Source organism: Varanus komodoensis, unplaced genomic scaffold (genome assembly GCF_004798865.1).
Source record: "Varanus komodoensis strain SLA01 unplaced genomic scaffold, ASM479886v1 scaffold13_1, whole genome shotgun sequence".
Taxonomy (NCBI): Eukaryota; Metazoa; Chordata; class Lepidosauria; order Squamata; family Varanidae; genus Varanus; species Varanus komodoensis.
This window is the reverse complement of record NW_025335408.1, coordinates 11,765,549-11,792,071: the sequence shown is the minus strand read 5'-3', so window position 1 is coordinate 11,792,071 and position 26,523 is coordinate 11,765,549. Positions and strand designations below refer to the sequence as shown.

The 26,523-nt window shown below is 37.8% G+C and overlaps 1 protein-coding gene across 1 annotated transcript in view; it reads right to left on the bottom strand.

Annotated features, from left to right (window-relative positions):
• The window catches only part of PTPRZ1 (protein tyrosine phosphatase receptor type Z1), an 84,974-nt gene extending 58,906 nt beyond the window's left edge, over nucleotides 1-26,068 (bottom strand). The window contains exons 1-6 of the mRNA XM_044422929.1: nucleotides 25,993-26,068; nucleotides 25,820-25,885; nucleotides 6,709-6,888; nucleotides 4,883-5,034; nucleotides 2,041-2,136; nucleotides 1,688-1,754 (exon numbers count right to left, since the gene is read on the bottom strand). Coding sequence (XP_044278864.1) covers nucleotides 1,688-1,754; nucleotides 2,041-2,136; nucleotides 4,883-5,034; nucleotides 6,709-6,888; nucleotides 25,820-25,885; nucleotides 25,993-26,068 — 637 coding nt within the window. The remainder of the gene's footprint in view (nucleotides 1-1,687; nucleotides 1,755-2,040; nucleotides 2,137-4,882; nucleotides 5,035-6,708; nucleotides 6,889-25,819; nucleotides 25,886-25,992) is intronic.
• Nucleotides 26,069-26,523: the final 455 nt, after the last annotated feature.

Here is a 26,523-nt window from a genome sequence, read left to right as displayed (position 1 = left end):
CCAGCCATCTGTTGCATTTCAGAGCTGCACCCCTTCCAAATAAAACTTGTTACCACAGCAATTATTTTAATACATTTTTATTTCTCAATATTCCTATTTATATTCTTTGTGTTGGTGATGTTTGCAATAATTCCACTTGCAAAATGCATTAAGTTAGTGTTATTGACTGCTCAGCTCTTTCCCACAAAATTATAGCAGCTGTGTTTGTTCATCATCGACTTATGAATCGACTTATTAAACCATAAAGCTCACATGTAAGCAAGTAAACAATCCAAAAAGACACAAGTAAGAGTAATTTCCATTATATTCAAACCTTGGACTATGGGTGACTGCTTCCAAAAAGACAGGATTTTCTCAGCTTACTTTAAACCATGGTTTAAAGCTTGATTACAATCCTGGTTTGTTTCCCCACATAGTTCCAGCTTTGGATTTACTAGGCAACTATATTCCCTCCTAGTTTGTTTCCTGCTTGTGACATGGGAAACACAAAGTGGTAGTGAATAATTTATGTTCCTTGTGCACATTATGATTTAATAAGCTAGGTTTCATGGTTTCCCATGCTAGACAAACACAATCAGATTTTTTAAAAGCTCTCTTCAGAATAGCTCCTCTTTTATTCGTACCTGATAAGTGAAAAATGTCTTCTGTTTTGTCATGTTAAACACTTCCAGAGAACTATCAGATTTATACACTAACATGTGCATTCAGACCAATAATGTTCATTTCACAAAAAAGTAATGGCAGTACCTAATATATATAACTGAAAAAACCAAACATATTTTTAAAATTACAGTAGAGCAAAAGAGGGAAAACAAGTACCTAGTTTTACAGTCTAGACTGTAAAGCTGAATGCAGTATTGGTGCCAAGAAATCAGTCTTGCACAATTTTTTCACTCGTTTTCAATGCATAAGCAGATTGGCAATGGAATGAATATAACTTACCTGAATCTTTGTTTTCTAAAAGGGTTCAAAAATTACATTTTGAACTAAAAATACCACGCATCTGATTTTAGAGATGGAAATTTATTGTATAAACTCCTGTGAATCTCCATTAAATTTAGAGGACAATCATTCCTAAATTGTTCCTTCTCTGCAGTGATTAAATAGATAATTACAGGTATACGTAGGTAGCCATTCACTTCAATATTGTAAGGAAATGAATGGATATGCAAAGGAAACTAATGTTTATGCAAACACTCCTTGTGCTGAAGTAAGAGAATTCTTTTGTGGGGCAGTTTGCATTAATGACATGTACATCACCCACTCTCCAAATATTTATGAAACAAAGGCTTGGAGCACATTGTTGTGTTGCGTGTGCTTACTTTTTGAAATGGACACCAAGCCTTCATAAATTAATGTAAAGCAGTAATCCTATTGTGTTGGTGCAGTGGTGGGAGTGGCCACTAGCACAATGGGAGAATTAGTGCATCATGAAGCCAGCAAACCTAATGGACATGCTAGTTTTTGGAATGGAGCAGTTCAGGAAACCTCTCACGAGGGAGGTCCACCTGGAAAGGAGCACTGAGTGTTGCTTTCAAGGCTTGCTTTGGAAATCACTAAATCTTCACTACACAAGCAGTCACTTCCGCTCACAGAACTTAGGTGGATGCTGTCCATAATCACTAGGTTTAATGTTATCAAACTGATAATTATGCAAATAGTATCTCATGTTACACTAGAAACTTACCAAAGCGACTAACACTGGCCACTCCATCAATAATTGAATTGTAATCGATATTATCTTCTGGACCAACCTGTTGAAGAAATATTACATGGTTTATTCTTAGAGTTCAATGTTGTATTCATTTGTTTATTCCCAAATGCTAAAGACATACATTTGTATTAGTACTTTGCACATCCACACAAGTGCCATCATACACCCCCATGCCAAAACACTGAAGTTAATAAAAGATATTGTCAATGTCGAATTAATTAGCCATAATGCATGCACACACACACACATGCTTCACATTTTACCTTTCAGTTAGGAAAAATTATATTGCAAATTAAGATGACTCAGTCTGCATAAACAATAATTACCTCAAATAAAATTGATAAAGCTCTTAATTTCCCATTTCCTTCAATTGCCTTATCTATATCCTCAAACTGATTTGAATCATAACAGTAGATTTGCATCTGTAAATACAATAATAAAGGCGGATTTTACCCTTAAAATATCAACAGTACTGTTTAAAAAGAATTCACCAAATGCATACACAAGTATAGATAAGTACATTTACTTAAGATTTTATTTCTAAAAGCTAAAGCACTACCATGTTCTTAATCTAAATACTGCTTGGAAACATACTGCTTATCTCCCAGACTCAGCAAAGTGGTATTATCAAACTCCACAAATAGGACTGGCAGTCAATGGGGCTTCTTTCATCTAACGGAAATGGTGTTCAGGCACAGCCATGTTGTGTTCAAAGGGCATATAATTCTGCACTACAGCAGAGGCACAATTTATCTTGGTTGTGTTCTGTGTAAGCATCATACACATCTTGTTTAAACTTTGGTGCAAAATGAATCCAACTAAGAAGTAAGACACCCAATAGATTATATGCAATGTTAGTCTGACTAAAGAATCATTCATATAACTGGGTCTATTCCAAATAGGACAAAATCTGGATCTAGCCCAAAGTGTTCTTAATGATGACCAATGAATACTTATCAAAGTTACGGGGTTTGGTTGCAGGAATCATATATGCATATGCCAGTAATGCTGGACTTCAGAGTTATATAAAATACTTACAGAGCCAAGCAAAATGAGCTCCCATTCTCTTTCCCAGCTCAGAGGGGGGAAAGACATTAAGGGCCATTTCTACAGTCCTGGTGGTCTTTGGTGGAGCCCCAAATGTCTCCAAAGTTCAGCATGGTGTCACTGTTAGGTCATTAGTTATAGAGTCAGTTGCAAGTACAAGCTCAGGTTGGCTACAAGGCCAGTGAAAATGTATGCTTCCTTCACTAAATATGGAAATAGTTAATGGAAAAGGAGCACAGTTGCTTCTGTGCTTATTGGGCAAAAACTTGGCAATTTAATATTTTGCACTGTATATTCAAAAACAAAGTATGTCAAATTTTAATTGACCCCTAAATAATTAACGTGAGTAAAAACAGTGGGACAAATGGCATTTGAGGAACTCTTGTTATATGAACGATGCAGCTAGCCAATCTGTTTTCCTCTCCTGGTGAGAATTGATGCTTCTCTTCTCTGGCTTACCATTAGAAGAATTTCCATTTAAAATGTCATGGAAGAAAGGAATATGACTGGACAGAAAGACAGGGCAGGGAAGGATAAATAGTGAAAATTAACTTTGGAAGCACACAGTTGCTTTGAGGGCAAACATTTCTTCTAAAGCATGTTCTATCCTCAGAGGGAGGAAGCAGTGCTGCATCTAGGGTTGGACCTCCAGATTGATATACAAATACAAGTTCTTCTCAGATGATTAACCAGACAGCAGCAGGTGATGCTTGTTCCAGTGGACAACCTCAGCATCAACACACGGCTATGCTGGGGCCACGAAGATGGCCATTGGCTGCATCCTTTAATTATCCTTTCCTATCCAGTAAAGATTCAGGGATGGACAGCCAAGCATGGCTACATGTTATTATTATCATATGTGTACATATGATCTCTTTCTGAAAAAATGATGATGATGATGATGATTATGATGATGATGGGCTTATTCTCAAGTTAGAGTGTTCCGTCTCAAGGCAGCAGAAGCAAACACCATTTTATTTTTGTAGTTGTGATGATGTCATCTAAATTTCAGCATTACTTCTTATCATGTGTGAAACTGGTTCAAATAATACTTTTTTTGTTTAAAATCAGGGGCGGTTCTTTGCTCTTATGTTACCACTGTAGAATTGGTTGGAAAGTGTGGAATGGTGTGTGATGAGGAGAGAAAATAAATGCCAGTTGGGTGTTCACATGGCAGGCTAAAGGGGATCCTCATAAGACCATTTTATCCAAGGTCTAGCTGTACCATTATGATGGAGCCACTTCATGCACCCTCTTGAAAGAATGGAAGTTCCTGTGTGTATTGTTCAACTTCTGCCTACAAGAATTAGGTTTGTGGTTTATTTAAAGACTGAAGTGCATACCACTTTTGCGCTTACTCTACAATAAACAAGACATTGCTGCTAGTTACATCTTTAAAGCAATATGTGCTTTGGCCCTGACATAGGTTTAAGGAGTTTAATGTGACACCCAATAATTTTATTCTTTTGGAATGAGAAATCAATCACAAAACTTTCTTAAATTATATCACACCAAAGTGCTAATCCTGAATTCTAAAAAAATGAAAATCATGAAAATTTCATTTCATTTATTTTAGGAACTGAAAAAATAAAATAAGTAAGCTTGTACACCTAAGAATACACATACAAGCAGTTCCCAGGTTATGAACGAGTTCCATTCCTGAGCAAATGGAAATTCCACTTTAAGTCAAATTTATATGTAAGCACAATCACATATAGTCATTCACATTCAAGAGGGTTGGGGGTGCAGGACCCCCATGAAAGTGGACTGCCAATATCTCTAACCGCTGCCCCCAAACTCACCAGCACCTCTTTTTTGAAGAAAGGAAATGCTGTAGAGATTTCCCTCTCTGGATGGATAGGGCAGGATTGCCCCCTGTACCCTGTCGCTTCCTCTCTCTATAGTGATGATAATTTCCTGCAGCATTTCATGACAGTTTGTTTGGAAGAACAGTTTGTTCATAACTCAGATGTTTGCAACCTGGGTACTGCCTGTATTACAAGTACGAGTAACTTCCATCATGACAGTCTACAGCTATTGCTTGTTTTAATTGCATCTATATCCCTGAATGTGCATAAATATTCTGTTATTTCTGTTTATTGATAGTACTATGTGCATTACCTCAAGAGGATATTTTTGTCCATTTATACTATGTTCAGAGCCATCTTGAGAAATATTGCATTTTCCCCAGTGAAATGTTATCCTGCTTGCTTTAAATACAGTTTCTAAGCCTCCTCCAACTATAAAGAATTCATCTGAGAGCTTGATTTCCACTAAAGAGAAAAATAACTGTTAGCGATCATATTTAAGAAGGACAATCTTGCAATTCAGACACATTAACGTTAAGGTGAAAAAAGCCCAACATTTTAAAATGTTAAGTGTAAATGATTTTTAAACTTTATGGATGGGATCAGACTTTAACTTTGTTCCAATTAAAATCAATGAGACAAGTCATTACTAACTTGTCCTAGTGATTTCAAAGGGATCTGAGTTAAACTGACATGGTCTGGTTCAAACCCAATGAAAATTTCAGGTTACATCTATCATGGACTGGAGTAATTATTGTATCTTTACGAAACAGGCAGAGTACAAAATAAAAACACCTTGTTACAATTACACAATTATTCCGATATTGCTAACTGCTTGATGGTCAGGTAAAGATTTTCAGTGCCCCTAGTACTGAAGGTCAAGGAGTGAGGAATGGTTTTTACCTCCACCCATCTACTCCCTACCAAAAACGGGATCATTCAGGATGCACCATATTGGGATTTCTTCTGTGTACCATGCCAGCACCATTTTGAGCCAGGACTAGCTTTATCAGTCTGAATGCCATCCTACCTTTACTGGCCACAGTCAACATAGTATACTCATCTGTCTATGAAGGATCTCTCCTAAGCTTTACAAAGAATACTAATTAATAACTTTATTATTAACATTTTGCTTTAATAAATAAGAAAAGGAAACTCAAATTGCAACATTTTGTAGTTATATAGCTTCACAACACATGAGATAGATCATTGTTAGGGAAAAAACAATTTGAAAATAAATTGAACTGTTAGGAGCAAAATTAAAGGAAATTGAAGAAATTCTATGGCTAGGATCCAAAGAGATATCTTTTAGCAAACCCAAGAGCATGTTCAGTGGGATTTCTGAATTTTATTTAATCAATAGATCTCAATGCCAAACTCTCTTCAGTTTCCAAAGTGATGTGTTATCACGTAACTCAGCACAGGAAATTACTATCTGAGAAAGAGTTTAAAACCCCCTTGAATATGCAGATCACATTGTACAGTTCTTTGGACTGAGAATTATATGAAATGCCACAGTCTAGAAGACAGGCAGTCTACACTGTCAGGAGGCCAATCAAACTGAAGTAGTATGTATGCCAAGCTCCACGCATATCTCCATTTCTCTGACTTACCATCACCCTTCCATATGTTTATTTGTGGCTGGAAGCAACTGAATAGAGTGAAACCTCCTCTTGAATTCCAGTCCTACATACAAGTGAGGGGTTCTTCTATAACTCTTTCACAGACATAATTGTGGAATGCATTGATAAATTGCTCTTTGGAAACACTAGCTGTGTATTTGTGAAAAAATTAGCATGACTTCATGTCAAATGTAGGTACTATTAATAGTCATAATTATCATAAGGAAAATAGTTAAGCCTTTATTTTCAGTAAGTATGCATTACTGAATTACAGTAATTATGTGATTTCTGGGACTATTTTTGTTAATTTATTTCATTTTGCTTTAAGTCCTCTTGACTTGATGCTTGACTGCTGTTTCCAGCTGCCATCTGACTAATTGCAAAAATCTTAACTGAAGAGGATAAAAAGCAAGAAAATTAAGCGAGAGGTTTTAAATCCATAAGCATTCATTTCTTATGAAAAACAAATTTACTTTTATGAACAAATACATCAAAACATGAGATATTAATCTTGTACCTGTTTTTCCTGTATTGTAGATTAAAGTATCTTCTGATGTTTCTTTTTCCCAGCCTTGAAATTTCAGTTCCTTAAGATTCACATTCACTTGAGCTAGATCTTCATCAATATTAATAGGTGATTGTTTGGCACCATTGCATGCTGCATATTTTTTCCCCCAATTCGTTTGATTTAAGGCTCCTACACACCAAAACAATGCAAGTAAGCAAGCTAAATGAAGCTTAGTAATGTAAATAGATTTAGGTAAATAAATTTAAATAAGCAAAGTTATGCAATTTACTATATAAAAACCTGACTTTTTCCATGAAGATACCTTTGAGTTATCGCCTTTCCCCAAAATATCAACCATGTTGTAAATCTGATAGTTAAAGAAGATTTAACTTAAAAGGTAAATGAAAACTTGTAACTCCAGAAAGTGTCAGTCCAAACAGGATTCACACCTACTCCTGGATCTTCAGATCCTTTAACCAGCAGTAGTTCTATCTTGCCCATTTGATTGCTCATATACAGAGTACTACTGATCTGAGATATTGAGAGGAATATCATCAACGTACTGATGATATTTAAATAGAAATCTTTGGCCAGTCTTCCTCATCAAGCTACATGGAAGATAAGATGGACTTTTTGCAGAATTTCCTAAGCTGTCAGTCATGGAGTGTTCTACAACCATGTTCTGAGACCAGCCATCTAGGAACAAATATGTAGGATATCACATTCTGGAGAGTCATCCCAAAGGATACTGTGCTCAATAGAATCAAAAGCTGATGAGGGTTAGGGTTAGGTAACCCAGAATTAACTGGATTATACTTTCCCCTGACCATCTATCAGGATTGGTTAAGTCACAAAGATAATTTTAGTCATAGAGACAGAGTTGTATCCTATGTTACTCTGATTTAAGTTTCATTCCTTTCAATGGGACCACTCTAAGTATGGCTTTCTTTGAACACAAAACCCAAAGGATTAACTTTGAACTCAAAACTCAAAACCCAAAACCAACAAGAGAAAATGGTATTGCACATTAACTTTTGGGAGGATTACACATCTTAAATTCCATCCACAATGAAATGAATTAACTCAACCAGTTTGCCAGGTGTTGCAGACCAGAGCTAACACAACAGCTTCCTAGAAAATAAAGGACCCTGGAAACTCTCTTTTTCTCCCAATTTATATCAAACGCAAGCAAGCAAGCAAGCAAACACACAGTAGATTTCTGCTGATACAATTAATAGCGAGAGAAGGCCTAACTACTATTAATAAAAGGCATCATGTGACCTTACTTTCACATTCCTAAGAAAAACATTTAGAGTTTCGACATCCTCCAACTGCATAAGCCTTACTTCAAGTTCATCTCCTTTTTAAAAATTCCAGAGGATATATCTACATAATTGTTCACAATGGCAGATAAACAGATATGTGAAAGTACCCAGTTATCATGTCTTTGAGACAGCTCTTCAATAAATTTCAAATTTCCAAATGTGTTCAAGGATTTTATCATCATGACCCAGAACAAAGTCATTAACCTTGAATTCAGTGCTCTGCTTTATGGAATTGTTGTAGTGTGCATATCTTAATTCCATGACATATTCCCTGTTGCAAACTTTATGGTCTAAATCAGAATTTGTTGATACTTCTACCTCTTTGAAAGTCTGTCTTGATAGACAATTGTAAGACTGCAATTCGTATTTTGCTAAAAAGTGGGTAATTAATCTCTGCCTAACAAGACAATTAGAAGGGCTAATTTTGCAACATTTTATTTAATTTTGGTTCAACCCCCGTTTTTCTTTAGTTCTGTTGGGCTTTGTTTTGGGGTCTGAATTTCACAACAAAAATAAATTAAAAAGAACTTGTTTAAGAGCTGAGGCCAGCAGTGATACTTCTTAAACAAAGGTTACCAGTTCAGAGTTCAGTACTTCTTCTACTTCAGGTTTTCAAGCTGTCCAGCTATGGTTTGTATCTATAAAGCAAGTCTTGACAAATTTAACCTTTCCCAAAATCCTCCCCAGTAGGTACCTTGCTCAAAAATAAACTTCTAAGCAGCCCCTCATTCTCCAAAGAATTCTAAAATTTTTTGCATATCTCTCAACTGCCAAAGTTTCCTTAAATCTTGATCAGCTCATTTGAAAGTGTTGGTATTATCAGAATACACAGTCTTACAAAGTCCACATCCAGCAACAATTATTAGAGCTAATGGAAATCTTCCTGTACTTTGGTTTCTCATATATATATGGCTCTCATATATATATATCCGCATATACTTCCTGGATATATGCTGAAAAAATACTCAGTCCTGGGGAAAAATGAAAAAGTTAATGTTTCTCTGGAGGTATGGGTACTGCAATCCAATTGCAGCTTAAATGTTGGCTCTTGCATTCTGTTTTACAGTTTATAAATTAAGGAAAGCAAAGAATTGAAGTTATGTATCTAGAGACTAAGTTTGCTTTTTGCATTGAGATCTTGCTCAAAAGTACAGTGATAGAAGTCACCTGTTTCAAAACCCCAGGGAAAAGTGAGTTATGGATGCTCCTTAATTTAAATAAGTTGCACTATTTTCTGAATATTAGGTTGTTAGAGTTAAATGGGAGATAAATATTTGGGAGAGTGCTGGAATATGTCCAAGGAGATGACCACTTAGTGCCAGCTTTGCAGCTGACCCAACCAATGAAGGAATTCTTCAGAGAAGCAGGGATCTGAATCCCCAGCACCATCCACAGCTGCAGCAACCTGAGGGCTGCTGTGCTACGGATGAGCCAACTGAGATCTTAAAAATCCCTTTAAACCTGTCCCAAGCTCTAGACTTTTTCCCCCTGCCCATGGGTCATCAGATCTTAGACACTAACAAACCATGCGAGATGTTGAGAGTCATTGCTAGGCTGTCAACCTGGCTTCAACCAGACCCTTTCACCCATGAGGAAGGGTCTACTCAGGAGGAAGGGTCTACTCAGGAAAGGGAAGATTTAGCTGTGGTTATGGATGTGGCAGACTCTGCTGATAACTGGTGAATTAGAATTGTCAGCATAGAGGCATTCCTCTCGGTTGTCCTTCGCTCACAGTCTTTCCTTGTTGGGTTAACAAATCCCAAATAGCTATTGTGACTCCATCTCCTTGGGCTGGTCCATGACTGTTCCCATAACAGGGTATTGGGTGGGATAGCTAATACGTTGGAAGACAGCAACAAAATTCAAACTATTCTTGATACGTTGGACTACTGGACTGAAAATAACAGAACAAAATTTAATAGGGACAGATGCCAAGTCCTGCACCCAGGAAAAAGAAACCAAATGCACAGCTAAAAGAGAGCAGAGTGGTGGGGGAGGGGGGCAGAAGCAGATACTTGGCTCAACAATACTACAAGTGAGAAATCTTGGAATTGTTGTAGATCACAAGCTGGATATGAGTCAACAGAGAGCTTTGGCCATGGGGCAGTATAGAAATCCAATCAATCCATCAATGTTATTTAGCTGTCAAAAAAATTAAAAAAATTAAAAGCTATTTTGGGCTCCATTAATAGAAGTATCACTTCCAAATCACATGAAGGACTAGTTCCCCTCTGCTCAGCACTGATTAGGCTTTGTCTTGATTACTGTATCTAGTTCTGGTCACCACAGTTTAAGAAAGATGCAGACAGACTGGAAAAGGGTCAGAGGAGGGCAACAAAGGGACTGGAAACAAAGCCCTATGAGGAGAGAATGGAAGGATTGGGCATGTTTAGACTTAAGAAGAGTGAGTAGAGAAATGACAGTATTCAAAAAGTTGTCATGCAAAGGCGGGTCAGAATCTCTTCTCCATCAACCCAGAGTGTAGGACATGGAATAACAAGCTCACATTACAGGAAGCTACAACAATGGAACCAATTACCTAAGATTCTTCCACACTGGAGGCACTCAGGATACAGCTAGTCAGCCAAGTCCTGCACTGAACAGGGGATTGGACCTGATGGCCTTATTGGCACCTTCCAACTCTACTATTCTATGATTCAATGCCACAACAAGCAGCAAACATGGTTGTTTGTCATGATGCCTGAACTCAGTCATGGTGATCAACCATTATGAGTTATAGTGGTTGTTAACCCTGATAAGATCCGTTCTACGGTTTCTGTCTTTCATGATTGCTCATTGCATCATCTGAACTCAAACATCATGGAAGAAACTCCAGAACAAGACAGCCACAGGGAATGAATGGTAGTTGCTGTTCTTGCCAAATGGCTAGAGAGCACAGCTGACAGCTACCTTGGCTTGGGGCAGCTATCAGAGGTTTCCAGGATCACCCATATCCATTCCCAGGTTATGAGCTTATCAGCTGGGCGGAGGTATCAAAATGGAGCAGCCTTGCCCAGATGATTGCCCTCTACACACAGTTGCATAAGAGAGAAAACCTCATGCATGAAAGGGAGGTGGGAGAATCAGCTAAGAAGTGCCGCGTTGGGAAGAAGGAAGCAAGCATTGTCCACTTCCTTGTACTAGCTTGGGAGAAAGGCTCTCTGGGGGGCACTGGCTTCCCCAAGCTGGTACCCAGAAAAACAGCAAACGAACAATAGAGGGATGGGCTTGCTGCCTTCTTCTCTTCTGCATGCGAGAAAGCCACTAAGCAAGAGTGGGAAAGGAAGAACCTGGGCTATGCAGGGATGTTCTGTTCTTAGCACATCTCAGCCTAGTCCAAGCTTCTCACTCCCATGCCCGCTTGATCAGCTCTATCTCCAGCAGACCTGGGTTAAGTGGGGATGCATTGAGAGGGGAGTAATGACCCTTTCCTTGATCCTGCTCGAAAGAAAGCCTCTGAGGCTTAGGAAACACAAGATCCTTCCTGTGGGTGACTAATGGGAAAGCACAGATTCTTTCAGCTGTCCTGCAGCATAAGAAAAACTGCTGATCTTTGCATGCTGTCGCCAACATCCAGGAAGGATAAAAGAAGAGTTTCAAAAGGTGCTGCTCATGAAAGAGCTAAGACTTCTGGCTATGATGAATTAATCAAATGGTTCATATGCCAGGAAACATTAACAACAATTGGAAAGCTTTCAGGAAGACCCTATTTCTGCTGATCACAACAGTTGGTGGAAATGAGCATCTAGATAAGTAGAGTGCAAGTTACAAGTTGCAAAAACACAAGGAATAAAGGCAGCATATTTATGTACAATAAAGAAGTGAAATGCAAGTCCCTTTGCTGAAATGTAATGCAAACTCTTCCATGAAGTTTACTAATCATAGTAATGAGCAGTATGCAATATGTACATTTGGATAATTAAAAGCAGAAATCAGATACAACTAAGCTGGGTTAAAATATAATGACCTAGATAAAATTACATATAATTGAAGTAAATATACTTAAATACTAGGTACAGGTACCAAATTAAAAAATAAGTTTGAACATATAAATTCAATTTCTATATTACAGCACAAGTCAAACTGATTTTGCTAGGGTTTATGCCCATATAAGTGAAGATGAGTTTGAAGGTTGAATTGCTGTTAGTCACTCTAAGCCCAGGATAATGATGATAGATTCAAAAAGTGCCCAATTACATAAATATTTAGTATGTAAATATTGGTTATATGGTACTTTATAGAAATAATCAAGTACCATTATTTCTGTCAAGTAAAATATGAAGCAGAGAGATTAATAACACAATCCTAACCGTGTTCATATTGAACAGGGGTCTCAAACTGCGGCCCGCGGGCCAATTGCCGGGATGGGGGGGCACAGGGGAGGGGCCCTGCGGCCTTCAAAGTGCTGGCGGCGCCCGGGCCAGCAGCGGGATGAGCGGCCCACCACCACCACGGTGGTGGAATCCTTGATGCAGCCCAGCCTCACCCAGACTCTACTTCCAGCGGCCCCCAGGTAAGTTGAGTTTGAGACCCCTGAAATAGAAGTAAGACCTACTGAGTTAAAGGGATCTTAGTCTTCGATAAGTATGTATAGGATTTCAGCCTAATTGACTAAGAGGTGCTGCATGGACAATTAACCATGACATCATAAAAAGCATTCTGTTACTGTCAAGGGTTTTGCATATGTACCACATGAAATGTCCTTTTAAAGAACAATACCATGACATAAGTGAAAATTACAACTAAAATAGCCCAGGAAAGAGAGATTTTACAAATTATCATTAGTATAGGAGATAATTGGACAAATAATTTCCACAGAGGAATTTAGAAAGGTGAATCAGTGGAGAAATAAAACTGCAAATTCACACTTTAACTTTTGCAGCTGGTGTACAGTGCCTCATATAAACCCAATATGACTGAATGAAAGACTAGTAATCTGCAGCCAAATATGTGTTGGTGAGCTGAAATAAATGTGATATGGTGGTACCTTGGTAACTTAATCCATTCCAGGACTCTGGTCATGACCCAAATTGGTCATTGACCCCCCCCAGCACAACCATGATCGCGCCCATTATCCCTGCTCGTGCCTGTCATCCTGGAGTGCTGGGGCAGGGGGAGAGATGGGCGTGATCGCAGGTGCACTGGGGGAGGGAGAGATGGGTGTGAAAGCGGGTGTGCTGTGGGGGAGACAGGCCCGAATGCGGGCACACTGGGGGGAAGACAAGTGCGATTGTGCTGGGGGGATGAGATGGCTGAGATTGCAGTTGTGCTCCTGCAGGAAAGATGGGCGCAATCATGGGCGCGCTCCTGCAGGAAAGATGGGTGCGATCGGGGCCATCTCCCCACCACCCTCAGCATGATCCTGGCCATCTCCCCCCTCAGGGGTGGGGGGAGATGGCCTTGATGGTGGCCACCACCCAATGCGGACCTCATGACCTAAGTCAAAAATTTTATGAAATTTTTGCTCGCGACCCAATTTGGTCGTGAACTGAGGCGTCCATGAGCTGAGGTACCTGGCATCTCTCTATAACCTTTTGGTCTTCATTGGCCTGGTGGCTAGCTCCCTTACCTAAAGCCCTCAATATCAGTTCAGTTGCCTGAGAAACTAGTACAACTACACTCAAATATGCATTCTGATATGCATTAGCCTGTTATTTTTACCCTCATACAGCCAGCAATAATTTCATTGCTGAAAAGTCATTCAGATGGAATCACACCTAAAGAAGGTTCAGAATAGTGGCCTCTGCTAACAGAATGGCATCCATGGCACTCTGCAATATAACTTCTTCAAATTGTCTAGTCAGTGGTGTCTAGTGACATAGTGAAAGGGGAGGTTCATAAGCTACATGGATTCCTCCAATACATAGAGTTCTTTTGCCTGCTCTTAAGATCCACTGTTAACTTACCTGGAGATAAGCCCTACTGAACCCAATTTCCATGTAAATATGCAAAACAATATATTACATGTTGATTGCATAGTGCATCGCTTGTAGTATCATTTAATATTACAGCTAGAGTTCTGAATAACACATAACTATTAAATATCTATCTAAAGTTGAAAGGAGATATCAGTGGAATTGTCTTACGACAGGATCTGGTAACATGTATCCTTCTAAATGTTCTAAATGTACCTGTCTACAATTCCTACTGCTCTTTGCCATTGGTTATGTGGGTTACGACTGAAAAGAGTTACATGCTAGATATGTGGACTTCAACAAGCAAATAAGATCCATCTTATTCTGATAAAATATTTGAGAATACAGGTGATGATTGACAATTCCTAAGTTAAGAATAAAATACTTGTCTTGAAGTAATTACTTGTTTCTTGAAATACATTATAATTATTTAGGTCATTAAGTTTAACCACAGTAGTATAAGGATTCTTCTTTGCTCTTTGGAACTGTTTGGTATTCTGAATTTCTGGGCATTTGGACTAGCATTGTTAGAGGCAGGCAACTAAACTGGATGAAGGAGAGCTGTGACTACATTTCCAGGTTCAGAAATTGTAATATGCTTTGTTAATCTGACAGTTTCTCTCCTCAGTTTACAATATGTTTAATATAACTTACTGCTACATGTATTGTGCAAACATTCAGCTTCAAAATAGTTTACCAGGCCAAAGAGAGAGAAAGGGGGAAAAAAGCCAGTTTTACAGCAAGATGAAAGATCTTGCTGCACAATAACAGATATTAGTCAATTAAATAGCTTGAAGCCACTGCACAATCAGGGATGATAAAGAATCAAAGCAATATAATCAATACTGCCTGTCAGAATTGTGAGAGAGCAGATGCACTGATACAAAGTTTTCTTCTTGTAAAGCTTAGTGAAACAGTAAAGACCAACGAAACATAAATATATACACTGTGGTTGGAAATCCTTGTTTTCCATGATGAGAACTATCTATCCTACTGAAGAAATACAGGTTAGGGGCTGCCACAATGTCCATCCCCCCCTCCTTTAGCTAAAATGCATCTAACAAACACATGTTTATGCATGTTTGCATATCAGATGAGTGGAGGAAAGCCAAGTCAGTTAACTTTCCTTAGTGTGGGAGAAGAGCGGTAGGTGATGTTGGTAACTAGATAGCATGTCATTTCCTATAAACAATGTTTAACAACAGAGAACAGAGAAAGCTGAAGTTATTATATTACTATGAAAACACATTCTATTCCTCAGTATATCTGAAATTTCATGATGAGGATACAGTCCTTATTATAGGGCCATTATGCTTTCTACATGTAGGCTTTAAATTCAGTCCCAACACAATGCCCTGAGAATTAAAATCTCATTTTCTGTTTTCACTTTTACTCAAAAGACAGATGATACATATGGACCTCATTTTTTCATGTTTTGCAATTTCCATAATAAACAGAAAATTTTTCACATTTTCCATCATAGCGATAATTATATTGATCCCTCAGGATAAAAGATAAAGTAGACAGAGATGTTAGTTTTTATTGGACATCTCCCTCAGCCAGCCACAGCAATCTACATTATCTTGATGTCTACAGAGCATGAAATTAATTCCATTTCTCTGCTTCCTTTTTCTACATAATGAAATCTCAGATTTTAGGTCAAATATAGCATTCCAGCATATAGTGTTATACCAGAATTCCTATCAAGATTCTGTAATGCATGCACAAAAGTGCTTTAAATTAATTGAAAATGCTAATATTCTATACTTCCTATTACAGGAAGCATGTTTCTCTAAAATATTATCTTACACATAAATAAAATTGTATACATATCAATGTATACTTTTCTAGGCAAGAAAATGCATTCAAATTTCTCATGCTAATTCTTTTAGCAGGTTCACTTATTATTGCAAACATGATGCACAGAGACCATGACAAAGAACTACTGTTAATTTTATTCATTTGTACTATGTCCAAATACAGGACAAAATGAAATATGATATAAAAAACTAAAGATATGCTAAGTGAACAATTTCTTTTTGGAACAATGTTAGTTTTTCATATCTACTCTAATACATTTTGTTAAAATAGCTGAGTTGTCATTGAGAACTAGATTGCTAGTAACTGTTCAAAGGCAGTATATAAGATTTATTTAACTGAAACTGTTTTTTTCATATTTCTGTAGTGCTATTATGGAAACATTTTTTCCTCTAGGAGTAACATGACTACAAAAGCTATTCTTTTAATCTTTCACTGTATGGGATTTTACTCTGTTTTGACTTGATAACATAGCTTTTGTTATAGATGCTGCCTTATAAAACCAACATTCTTCAAACTTAATCATTTTGTTTGAAGTTTACTTCCATGAAATATATCAATAAGGGTTTTTCTTTAAACCTTCTTCTGGAATGAGAAATGCTACAGAAATTTCTTCTAGAGTGAGTGGGTAGGTAGACTAGATAATAAATAGATTCTTGCAAGCTCCCAGATTCTTAGATGACATGACTATGCATGAACAATTTTGGTACAATTGGTCTCATTCAGATCACTCCCAAACACATCAGCATGTGAACCAATCATGATTGGATCTGTCTTTTATGGGCTGATGCTTTCTTCATCCACACCTGCATTGCTCATTGGCTTCAGAGGCTATCTGTAAAATAAGTGTTGGTCCAGTAAAATAAAACATTTTACCAATTCAATCTCTTTCATTTTAAATTATTTTTTAAAAAATAACTATTTCTGATCTTCTGTCTGCTTTTTAAAAATAAATGTTCCAGTTTGAACTGGAAACTGGGATTGCTTTGATTCTATAGTAAGGGTGGTCTTATCCATGCACTGGATTATCTTTTAAATACAGTAACCTGGTTGCTAAGGAAATTAAAGGAAAGTCTGAAATAGGCTTATCCTTCTTCTTCTCATCTTGTCAGGAAAAGGGATATTTAAAAATACACTTGAGAATTCTCATGGAAAGGGAGTTTTTCCATTGATTTTTTTCATGAAGGAAAATGAACAGTCATCAAAGCCCTACCACTTTTCAGTATTGTCCCTGCCTGGGGCAAGGTGGCTTGTCTTGTGGTCTGCAGCACAAGCTGTTTGAAAAATACAGTAATGATAGAGGACATCTCCTGCGGCAGACTGTATAAAGCAGCTTCCCATGCTGTTTGGGTGATTTGTTGACTCAATTATATCTAAAGCCAAAAGCAAATGAGGACACTGTCCAGCACTGCCGTTCTGCTTATGCTATTGGCATACCATCAGCATAAGCAACCTCTAACAACACAACCATGGCATAAGCTGGCTCAACAGGATCCCCCTGCAAAAACTCATCATGCCAGCTTACACTCCTGGCATAGAGGCCACTAGCAGTACATCAATAGAGCCACAATGATGGATATTTCTCAAAATTTTGTCAGCACTAGTGTGGATGAATATTCGGAACCAAATTTGAACCAGGATACACCAGGGCTGACATTAGCATTAAAAAAAAATCCCAGGGTTCTGTCCCTGTACCTATGAAGAAGGATATTTACATACTTAACACACGTCCACCAAAATTTCCCTTTGATGTCCACCTTATTGATGCCAAGCACTGCAGAAGTCCTCTTGTTGCTAGGTGGTGTTGGATATTTTTCTTCAGATTCACTTTCTGATTTGCTATCAACTACTATGGAAGACAGAAGCTTGCAATAAGAAAGATGTTTTCTTTCTTTCTTCCCAGATCTGTATACTCTGTCTCATATTCCCTCCCATTTTTCTACCATGAGGACAAGATGCTATGAAGTGATCAAGGAGAACCAGCAGGATCGCCTTCCTCCATCCTTCTCCTGACATGAGCCATTATATAGGACAACCAAGTCTGTTTCAAGGTCAAAACCCCACCCTGCAATGGATACAGATAATTGGTCTCATTAAAAATCATATAGAGATGGCCACCACTCAAGATCTTTGCCCAGGAAAGGTATAGTTGCTGTTAGACTGAAGTTGTTCAGATTTTCTAGGTCTGGGGAGGATTTCTTCAGGAGTGCTTTCAACACACCTCTTTCCGACAGCTCAGGCCATCCCCTTTTACAAAGAGTCAGCAATCATTGCCCTGGTTCAGCAGGCTGTTTCCTTCCTGGACAATTTATATAAACTGAGAGTGGCAAAGATCCAATACAAAAGTGGCTGTATAAACCTGTCCAAGCACCTTGTCAACATCCGTTAGCTTTATCAGTTGAAAACTTTCCAATAAAATTGGCCAAGACTATGTTCTGGCTAGCTCCTCTGATTCACACTGGAGTCTAAGTCCCAGCAGATGCAAAATATTTTATCTTAGAAGTTCCTTAAAAACATATCACAGGAGTTTTCTGATGGATAGCCAGCATGTAATGAGCCCCGAAAAACCCTGAAAAGCTCCACTTCAACAGAATTCAAGAGAAACTACAGAATATTGTTTCTTTGTCTAGGCACACACCAGCATTTGGTTTTATCTGCAAGGAGTCTTTCCTTCTGCACTCAGGCCATCTCCTACGTATTCTGTTTCACCATTCTCATCTGTGAGGTGTACCAGGAATCCATATGAGCTCTACTCTTAAGAGGGCACTCAAAAGCAGTTATGACAACCTTCTAAGTCATTCCACAGATTAGCAAGGGAATCAACAGGAGTGTCAGCCATATCAGCCTGGAAATTCTCCAGAGCTCTCTGGAAACTAATCAAATCCATTTCATTTATTTATTTAAAACTTTACTATACCATTCTGTCAGCACACTGCTCTTGGAACAGTTCACAAATAACCTAACGTTAAAACAGTGTAAGAGGTAAACAAAAAACCTATATAAGAATACAATCCAAGATGAACAAGTATAACTCAGAATAAATAATAACATACTGAACCACTGGAACCAATCATTATAATAAAAAATATAAAATGCATCTCTAATCAACAGTTAAAATAATGGGACAATAAAAAGGTTTTGACATTTCACTGAAATGTATAAAGTTTTGGTCCCAACAGCACCTCCCTAGAAGTTGGTTCCATAAATGGGGCACCACTACTGAAGGCCCTTCCCCTTGTAGCCAACTTCCTTGCTTCCTTTCAAGGCGGCTCTTGGAGAAGGACCTCCATTGGAGATCTTAGAGTTTGGGTAGGTTTATAATGGAAGAGGCATTTTTTTTTTTTTTAAATCTATTTATATCCTGCCTTTTTCCTACAAAGGGCTCAAGGCAGCTTACATCATTGTTCTCCTCCATCTTATCCCCACAACAACAACCCTGTGAGGTAGGTTGGGCTGAGAGGCTGTGACTGGCCCAAAGTCACCCAGTTGGCTCCATGGCTGAGCGGGGACTAGAACCCAGATCGTCTGAGTCCCAGTCCCATGCTCTTAACCACTACACCACACTGGCTCTCCTACTTCTTAACCTATTCAGGTCCTAACCCATTTAGAGCTTTATATGTTAATCTGAGCACTTTGGAGCAGGTCTGGACTTCATTGGTCATTACCTTGCCAGTCTAGAATCTACTTACATTGCATTTAATTCTTACAAAGCTTCTGTTAGAATAACGGGGAGTGACATGTACTTCCTAATTTGTTTCATATTTTAACATTTGTGGACAACCAACAACAAGAAAACATGTTTTGACTGCTATTGCATGGGCATGGGTAGAGGAATCTTCACTAATCTGATATTCACAACACAATCCTATCCATGTGAAAATCCCTCTGTGTTCATTGGGCCTTATTCCCATGTAGATCTGCACAGGGCTGTTCCCATAATTCTATCTAATGAATGTAATAAGATAAAAGATTTACAGAAGCATATATTATTAGCTTTTTTAAAAAAAATCTTATGGCAAAATTTAATATAATATTAGTGAGTGTTTTGCTTTAATACATAGCAGGTGTGGAGATAGAGTGCATGAACTAGATCAGAACCCTAGTATAGGAGAGAAAGCTTTAATCCTTCTGAAACTTTGCAGTTGTATTGTGTAGGGTACTCCTATGCTGTCTCTCCTTTTCAGAACAATGGACCAAAAGGAACATAGGAAGATTGTATATTTATTTTATTTATATCCCACTTTTTTTACTTTCAAGGCAGTTTACATGATTCTCTTCCTGTTCTCAGTCTTAGCTTCACAACAACAGCACTGTGAGGTAGGGCTGAGAGTCTAGGACTGGGCCAAAGTCACCCAGTTATCTCCATGGCTGAGTAGGGACTAGAATCCAGATTGCTTCCTCTTTTGGATATTATTAAACTCTAAAGGCTTCTCTTGCACAAATACACCCTCATCTGAAACATGGCAGCCTTGATCCCCTCAGAAGGTGCAACTGTGTCTGGAAACTTGATCCAATATATTTTTCTGCCAAGCAATTCCCCTTTTCCCTCTTTTAAAAATAGCAAATCTAAGGACAAGTAGAACAAGCATCACTACATATATTTTTCTGATCTTTGGCAGGCATAATCCCCTCTTTAGGATTATTTAATCCACTTGTGATGAATAACAATATGAAAGGATATCGCCATAAAAGAAAGAAAGAAATGAAAATTCATGATTATCCACAGAGGCAGAAAACCTCAGATTTCTGAACCTTGATTCAAATTTTGTACCTGAGTCAATGTGGATGGCCTCCAGGTTAGCCCAAACAGAATCAGACCATTTTCCAAAGTGACAAACAGGGATTTGAATCTTATGTCAGTGCACATCTCTGCTAAAAACCAAGAGTAATTAAAATATAACTCACAGTGAAGTGGGGAAGGGTTAAATTAATACCAAAGTTCAGTGAAAATAAAGTCTTAACAGAAGATTAAAAAAAAAAAAAAACAGGTGAAGAGAGGCAATCCAACTTCTCTAGAGATGGAGCTTATTCATTTAAATATACCTAAAATAGTCATGTGAAAGTTTAAAGTTATAATCTAAATGTCTGACTCAAGAAGCCAGTTGGACTTTGGATGCCAGTGAAAATTGAAGTAAGGCCCCAGATGAAGAATGTACAGAACAGGCAGGCCTTCTTTAAAAATCCTGGTCCCAAACAATTTAAGGCTTTGTAACCAATGCTTTGAATTGTGCTTGGTAATGAACCTCTAGTAAATTGAGATTGAACACAACAAAGATTATATTGTCCAAAAAGCATACCCTGGACAACATGCTGATTGTTGAATTTTGCACCAGCTTAAGTTTCTGAACACTTTTCAGTAGTTACAATCTAACTGAACAGATCTGCTTTTTCCAGGAAAGTGTAAGCACCTTTTCTTGGAAAAGGCAAGTCTCCTTTCCATGGTCAAATGCTGGCTGTTCAGGAGCATAGCCAGGATCTGAAGCATGCCTAGATTGTTAACCTGGTCTTTCAAAGACAATGCAACCCCCTAAATCTCCAGATGACTTTTCTCAGTGGCTTGATGCATATGTTGATGCACAGGTATTATAAAGACATTTAGCCATGAGGGCTTCTGTACACATATAGTTTGTGTCCCTCAGAAATTATTTTCTTTTGGGGGAGACAGCAACAGTGAGAGGCTTGAGGGCTGTGAAAAAGAATGAACCTGGGACTGGTTGTATAGGGACTGGCATCTACTCGTGTCTGTGTTCTTCACTGAATCTATTACAAGGAGCTGTTCCCATGGAACTCCAAAACATGCAAATGCCTGTCTTTCAAGTAACCACTGCAGCCAGACAACCCCTATGGGGACAATTAAATTTGTCAGTTGAGAGCCTTGGTTGGAAACATGACCCAACCCTGAAGCATCTCCTCTCCAAGTTAGATGCATCTGAAACATTTCATAATGCCTTCTGTTCTGTAAATCTCCACCTAAGTGTTTCCCAGATGCAGGGCTTTTGCAATATTCAGTCAGTTAGCTTTAATAAATTGAAGGAGCTGAGAAACTGCTTGGGATATCTATCCAGAATGAAACCATTTTTTCCCACTCTGAGTTTCAGAGCTCTTTGTATTCTTTCTCTTGGAAATCCTGCTCTGGGGTTCAGGCATCCACTGCTTTTTCTTGTGATTTGGGACTCAGCCTGCAACACAGTATCCAGAATCAGTCCTGAGTTCATGTGGTCCTGCATTCTTTATGAAACTTTCCTAGCACTCTCCTTGCTTTATCCAAGATTTCCAGGACCAAAGCCATTCTGTAGCTGTATTTGTCTAGGTTTAATTCCCTTGTCATGTGTATGTCATCTTATACCAATATGCACAATAGTTTCACATAAGCTAGTGGAAGCTTTTTCTCGCTCTGTTTAAGAGCACCCATGGGGATGAAGTTTAGAGGAAAGGTTTAATACCTCTCTCCCAGAATACTGGGTGCTTACACAAAGTAAATAAAATGAAAAAGCTGCACTATGCATGATTAGCCAGACATTTAGTTCGTCCAGCAAACAGCAAAATTCACCTGGGAAACGGGAAAAGTTTCAGCTTGTGCAGATGGGAGTCAAGAGAGATTAAGGTCACATCAAAGACCATGCTGAGGCTATGTAGTTAATGTTGCAAATGCCTAAGCTGGAGGACTTGACAATAGCTACTGGGGTGGGCACAAATCTATGAATTTGTGAAGAAATAATTTAAATACATTGGGGAAAATTGAAGTAGCACTGTACTAAGCATTGTATTAAGTACTGCATTGAGACTGAAGTAGGCCATCCAAAGAGGCTGGCTAGATCAATGTCACAGCTAATCACACATACTACAAGCCAACACAAGTTTTATTTTCTTTCAGGCAATTATAATGATACATAATGAAGCCATATCATACCCATAAGCTATATTATTTGGAAAACTTTGATGCTGAATAAGTCTTTCTCAGTGCCCAGAAATAAGTGGCAAATTGTGCACTCGGCATGGAAAATTTACTTTTTGTTTACTGAATTCTATGACAACAGAATGATTGGCCAGATTGTTCAATGAAATATGAACAAGCAAATAAATGATGTATAAACAACAGGTATGCTCTTTCAGGTCTATGTTAATTGGTTAATTATTGTTCCATCTGCAATATTATCCTTTTCTGGCACTGAGAATGAAGGATTCCTCAAGGTTCAGAAATTCTGGTGTTGATTGATGAGGTCAGACGTATAATGCATTATTATGTAGCTATATTATCCATCAGTAATTTATATTTCTAGAAAAGGTAGATATATTATAAGGTGCCAGTTTGGTATTCTGTAGCAGAGTACAAGATTTCACATCCCTTCTCAGCCATGAAACTTTCTTATTTTCAATTTTTGATTGAACAACAATCCAGTATTGTCCTTCCATCCCCCATGTGTAAATACTTCCCAGAATAGAGAAAAATAAAAAGTTCATATTCCAAACTGTACACAAACTTAGTTTCCAAGCAATTTTTTTCTAACAACTGCACAAAATGTGTCCGCCTGTAATATGAGAATAAACCCTCTGGTCAAAAATAGTATATAAAGTGTCCCACATTTTACAAAAAGGTTTCCAGTGTTCCAAATAAACAAAAAACATGATTTTGAGGCTGCTGGTCAACAATTATCTTCTGGAGTGGAGACTTAGCAGGAACACAGGTCAACTGGATACACTCTTTCTCACTATGACAAAATGTATTAGATTTCTATTTAAATGATGATAATTATTTCTCTACATGCAAATCATTTTGGAGTACCTGTATAGAGTGACAAATGCCTGACCTTCAAGGGGGTCTCTGAAAAGGAATAGGCACTCGAAGCAGATGGGCAGGTGCTACTGAAGCCCTGAGGATACATGGGCTACTACAAAGCATGCCTGCCAGTGCTAGTGACCTAATGAAGGAACTTTGCCTTTTCCAGAAGAAAGGCATGTCTATAAGAACTCTTTATCAGGCTTTCCATCTTCCTTGTCTTTATGGAGGGCAAAGTAAAGGCAGGAAGGCAGAGAAACATACAGGTAATAGATTCTGTATCCTCCCCACCCACCCCATAATATATTTGACCTCAAAACGGCATGAGATTAAATTAATTAATTTAGTTACTTCTTCTGAGGCTAATTTTTAATGACTGTCTCCACAGTAAGCGCTGAAATAAAAGCTTCAGTCTAATGAGATGATGGCTTGAACCATTAATGAAGCACTTATGGAACAATTATAGGTAGTTTGATGATAATTGACTCTCACTGAAGCAACCCTCTGCTTGATTCATACTGATCATGGAGAAATAACAGGGGAAATAAACAGATTAGCTGTTTGGGAAGGCAGTGGAGTGGATTTGAAAGAATACAGTCTGGTGACTGTGTGAAGGAGAAACTTCTCAAAACTAGAACCTTTGGGAATATGTGGTTATTCATTTTAATTTCCTCCACTGGTGACTTAAAGGAGTTTATTCTACACATACTGTGGGCAGCATCTGCCTAGAATAGCAGGGATGCTTTATTTGGCATAATAAAATGTTTTAAAAACAATCTTTGCTTCTATAAACAGCATAGGTAGTCAAACTAATTATTGAGATGGCGTGAAACTTCAGAAGAAATGGTGTGAAATACCAATAATACTTTACTGGGGGAGAGTTTATGTATTTTTCACTCTTCATGAATTCCATTTGAAATGACTCAGTCTATCCCCACCCAAATAGATCTCACAGTTCTTTGTGAACACAGAAACACAGTTCTTAGCATTTTACCCATGCAAAATATTTTTTGGTTAAAAAAACATACATTTTGCTGTTCCAGTTTTGCAAACTCATAAAACTGGAGGGGGGATTACACATGTAAACTATCAATTTTACTATGTATATTGAGAAATACATACACCTTCATGTAAAATTCTTACTATTTGTCATACTAGGCCATAAAAGAAGCACTTCAGAAAATGTTGATTATTTTAGAAAATATGATTAACAAAAGAAAACAGGTTGGAACAATGAATAAACAGGGGCAAAACTGAATGGAAGTGCAAAGAGACAGTTTCATCCAACTATCTGAAATTTAATGTAATTCTTCATATACTTTCAAAGTAGAAACAGGCTTGAAAATTATGGATACAATTTTGAAAATAGTATCCTAACTCTCATTTTTTCATTTTATTATTGTAACATTTTTGAGAAAGTAAACCAATCAATTCAGAAATAGTATGATTTTTCCCTTTCTTTTTTACATTGCCTCTCTTGCAGCTAAGGGCTGACTATGCATGATCATTTTTTCATGGTTATGTAACAACATGAATTGTCTTTGATTACCTGGGAAGTAAATACTACCTACCTCAAACATATAGTACTTAATTCAAATCAGTTCTGCTAGTTTATAAATATTTGTCCTTCCTCATTAGACCTTCAATTTGTCAATGTGTATTGACTTGCAAAGAAATAATCTAATTGGAAATTTCAGTTCTAACTGAAAACTAAAGTTTGTGTATGTTGTGTGTGAATGGCAGTGGGGAGAAAGAGAGAGTTAGTAAATATTTTTTGCTAAGTGTCTCTGGTAGAAAATGAGAATGGCTATGTTGCCTGACCACTTTTTTGCCTGAATGTGAGCTGGGTGAGCTTTTAAAGACCATAATGATGTAAATACTTTTCATAAAGCTGTTCATGAATACTGCAAACTGGGAATTGAGATGGGAAGTAGTCTCAGCTTCATTTCCAATAAAGAAATCTATTTCCAATAATGCAATTATCATTTTACCTTCCTGATAAAGGTAATGGGACATACTCTTCAGGACCTTTTCTTTTTTGAAGTCAGGGTATCTATGAGAGCATCTATCCAACCACAGAATGAAGAGTAATATAGTCTTTGTAATGACTGCATAAATCTATTTATGAATGTTCCCTTCATTCCCTTCCCTTCTTCCTTTTAATATCTAAAATATTTGAGAATGCATTTAAACCAACTGGTTCAATTTGCTTTGCCTAGCAAAAGAAAAATTAATGGCAAATTTATAATAATGGAGCATCACAACATATCAAATGATGCACTTACCTGAGTAGGACCAGTCAACCTCTTCAATATATTTTCGTGGCTGTCTATAGTATCCAGAAACAAGTTCTAAAAAAAAGAAAAGAAAAAGGCTATTAATAGAAATGCAAGCACCTAGTAGTACAGGGGAGTCTAAAAACATTATCCATGTCAGTGTAGTAACTTTATTTCTGTACTTGCAATCTGAAAATTCCTCTCTTTAACATCTTCAGGAACAAGTGTGGGGCTGCAAGGAACAGGTGAACTGGTCATACTATAGGAGAATTAATTAAGTGGGGCACTTAAGAAGATGACACAGAAAAAATGTATTTTGTAGGTGAATATGCTTTACCATGGAGAGTTCTGATTAAAATAGAAAAGCAGTTCAGGTGGAACCCATACAAATTTATTTTATTATTTATTTATTTAGCAGACTTATATGCCGCCCCATTTGCCTAAGCCTCCGGGTGGCTTACAAATAAATAAATATCATTGGTACAATAAAATACAGTTGGAGACATCCTGGCCAAGGTTGTTAAAATCAATAAATAAAATCAACAATCAAAATGACGTTTAAATAAAAAGGTCTTGGCCTGGTGCCAAATGGCTCAGGCTTGTCTAACCCCCTCCTGTAAATGGACTTGTTTGCTTGTTTGTATGTATATCGCACCTTTCTTCCTTTCAAGGAACCCAAAGTGGTTCACAGATTCCTCCTCCTCTCACTTTTA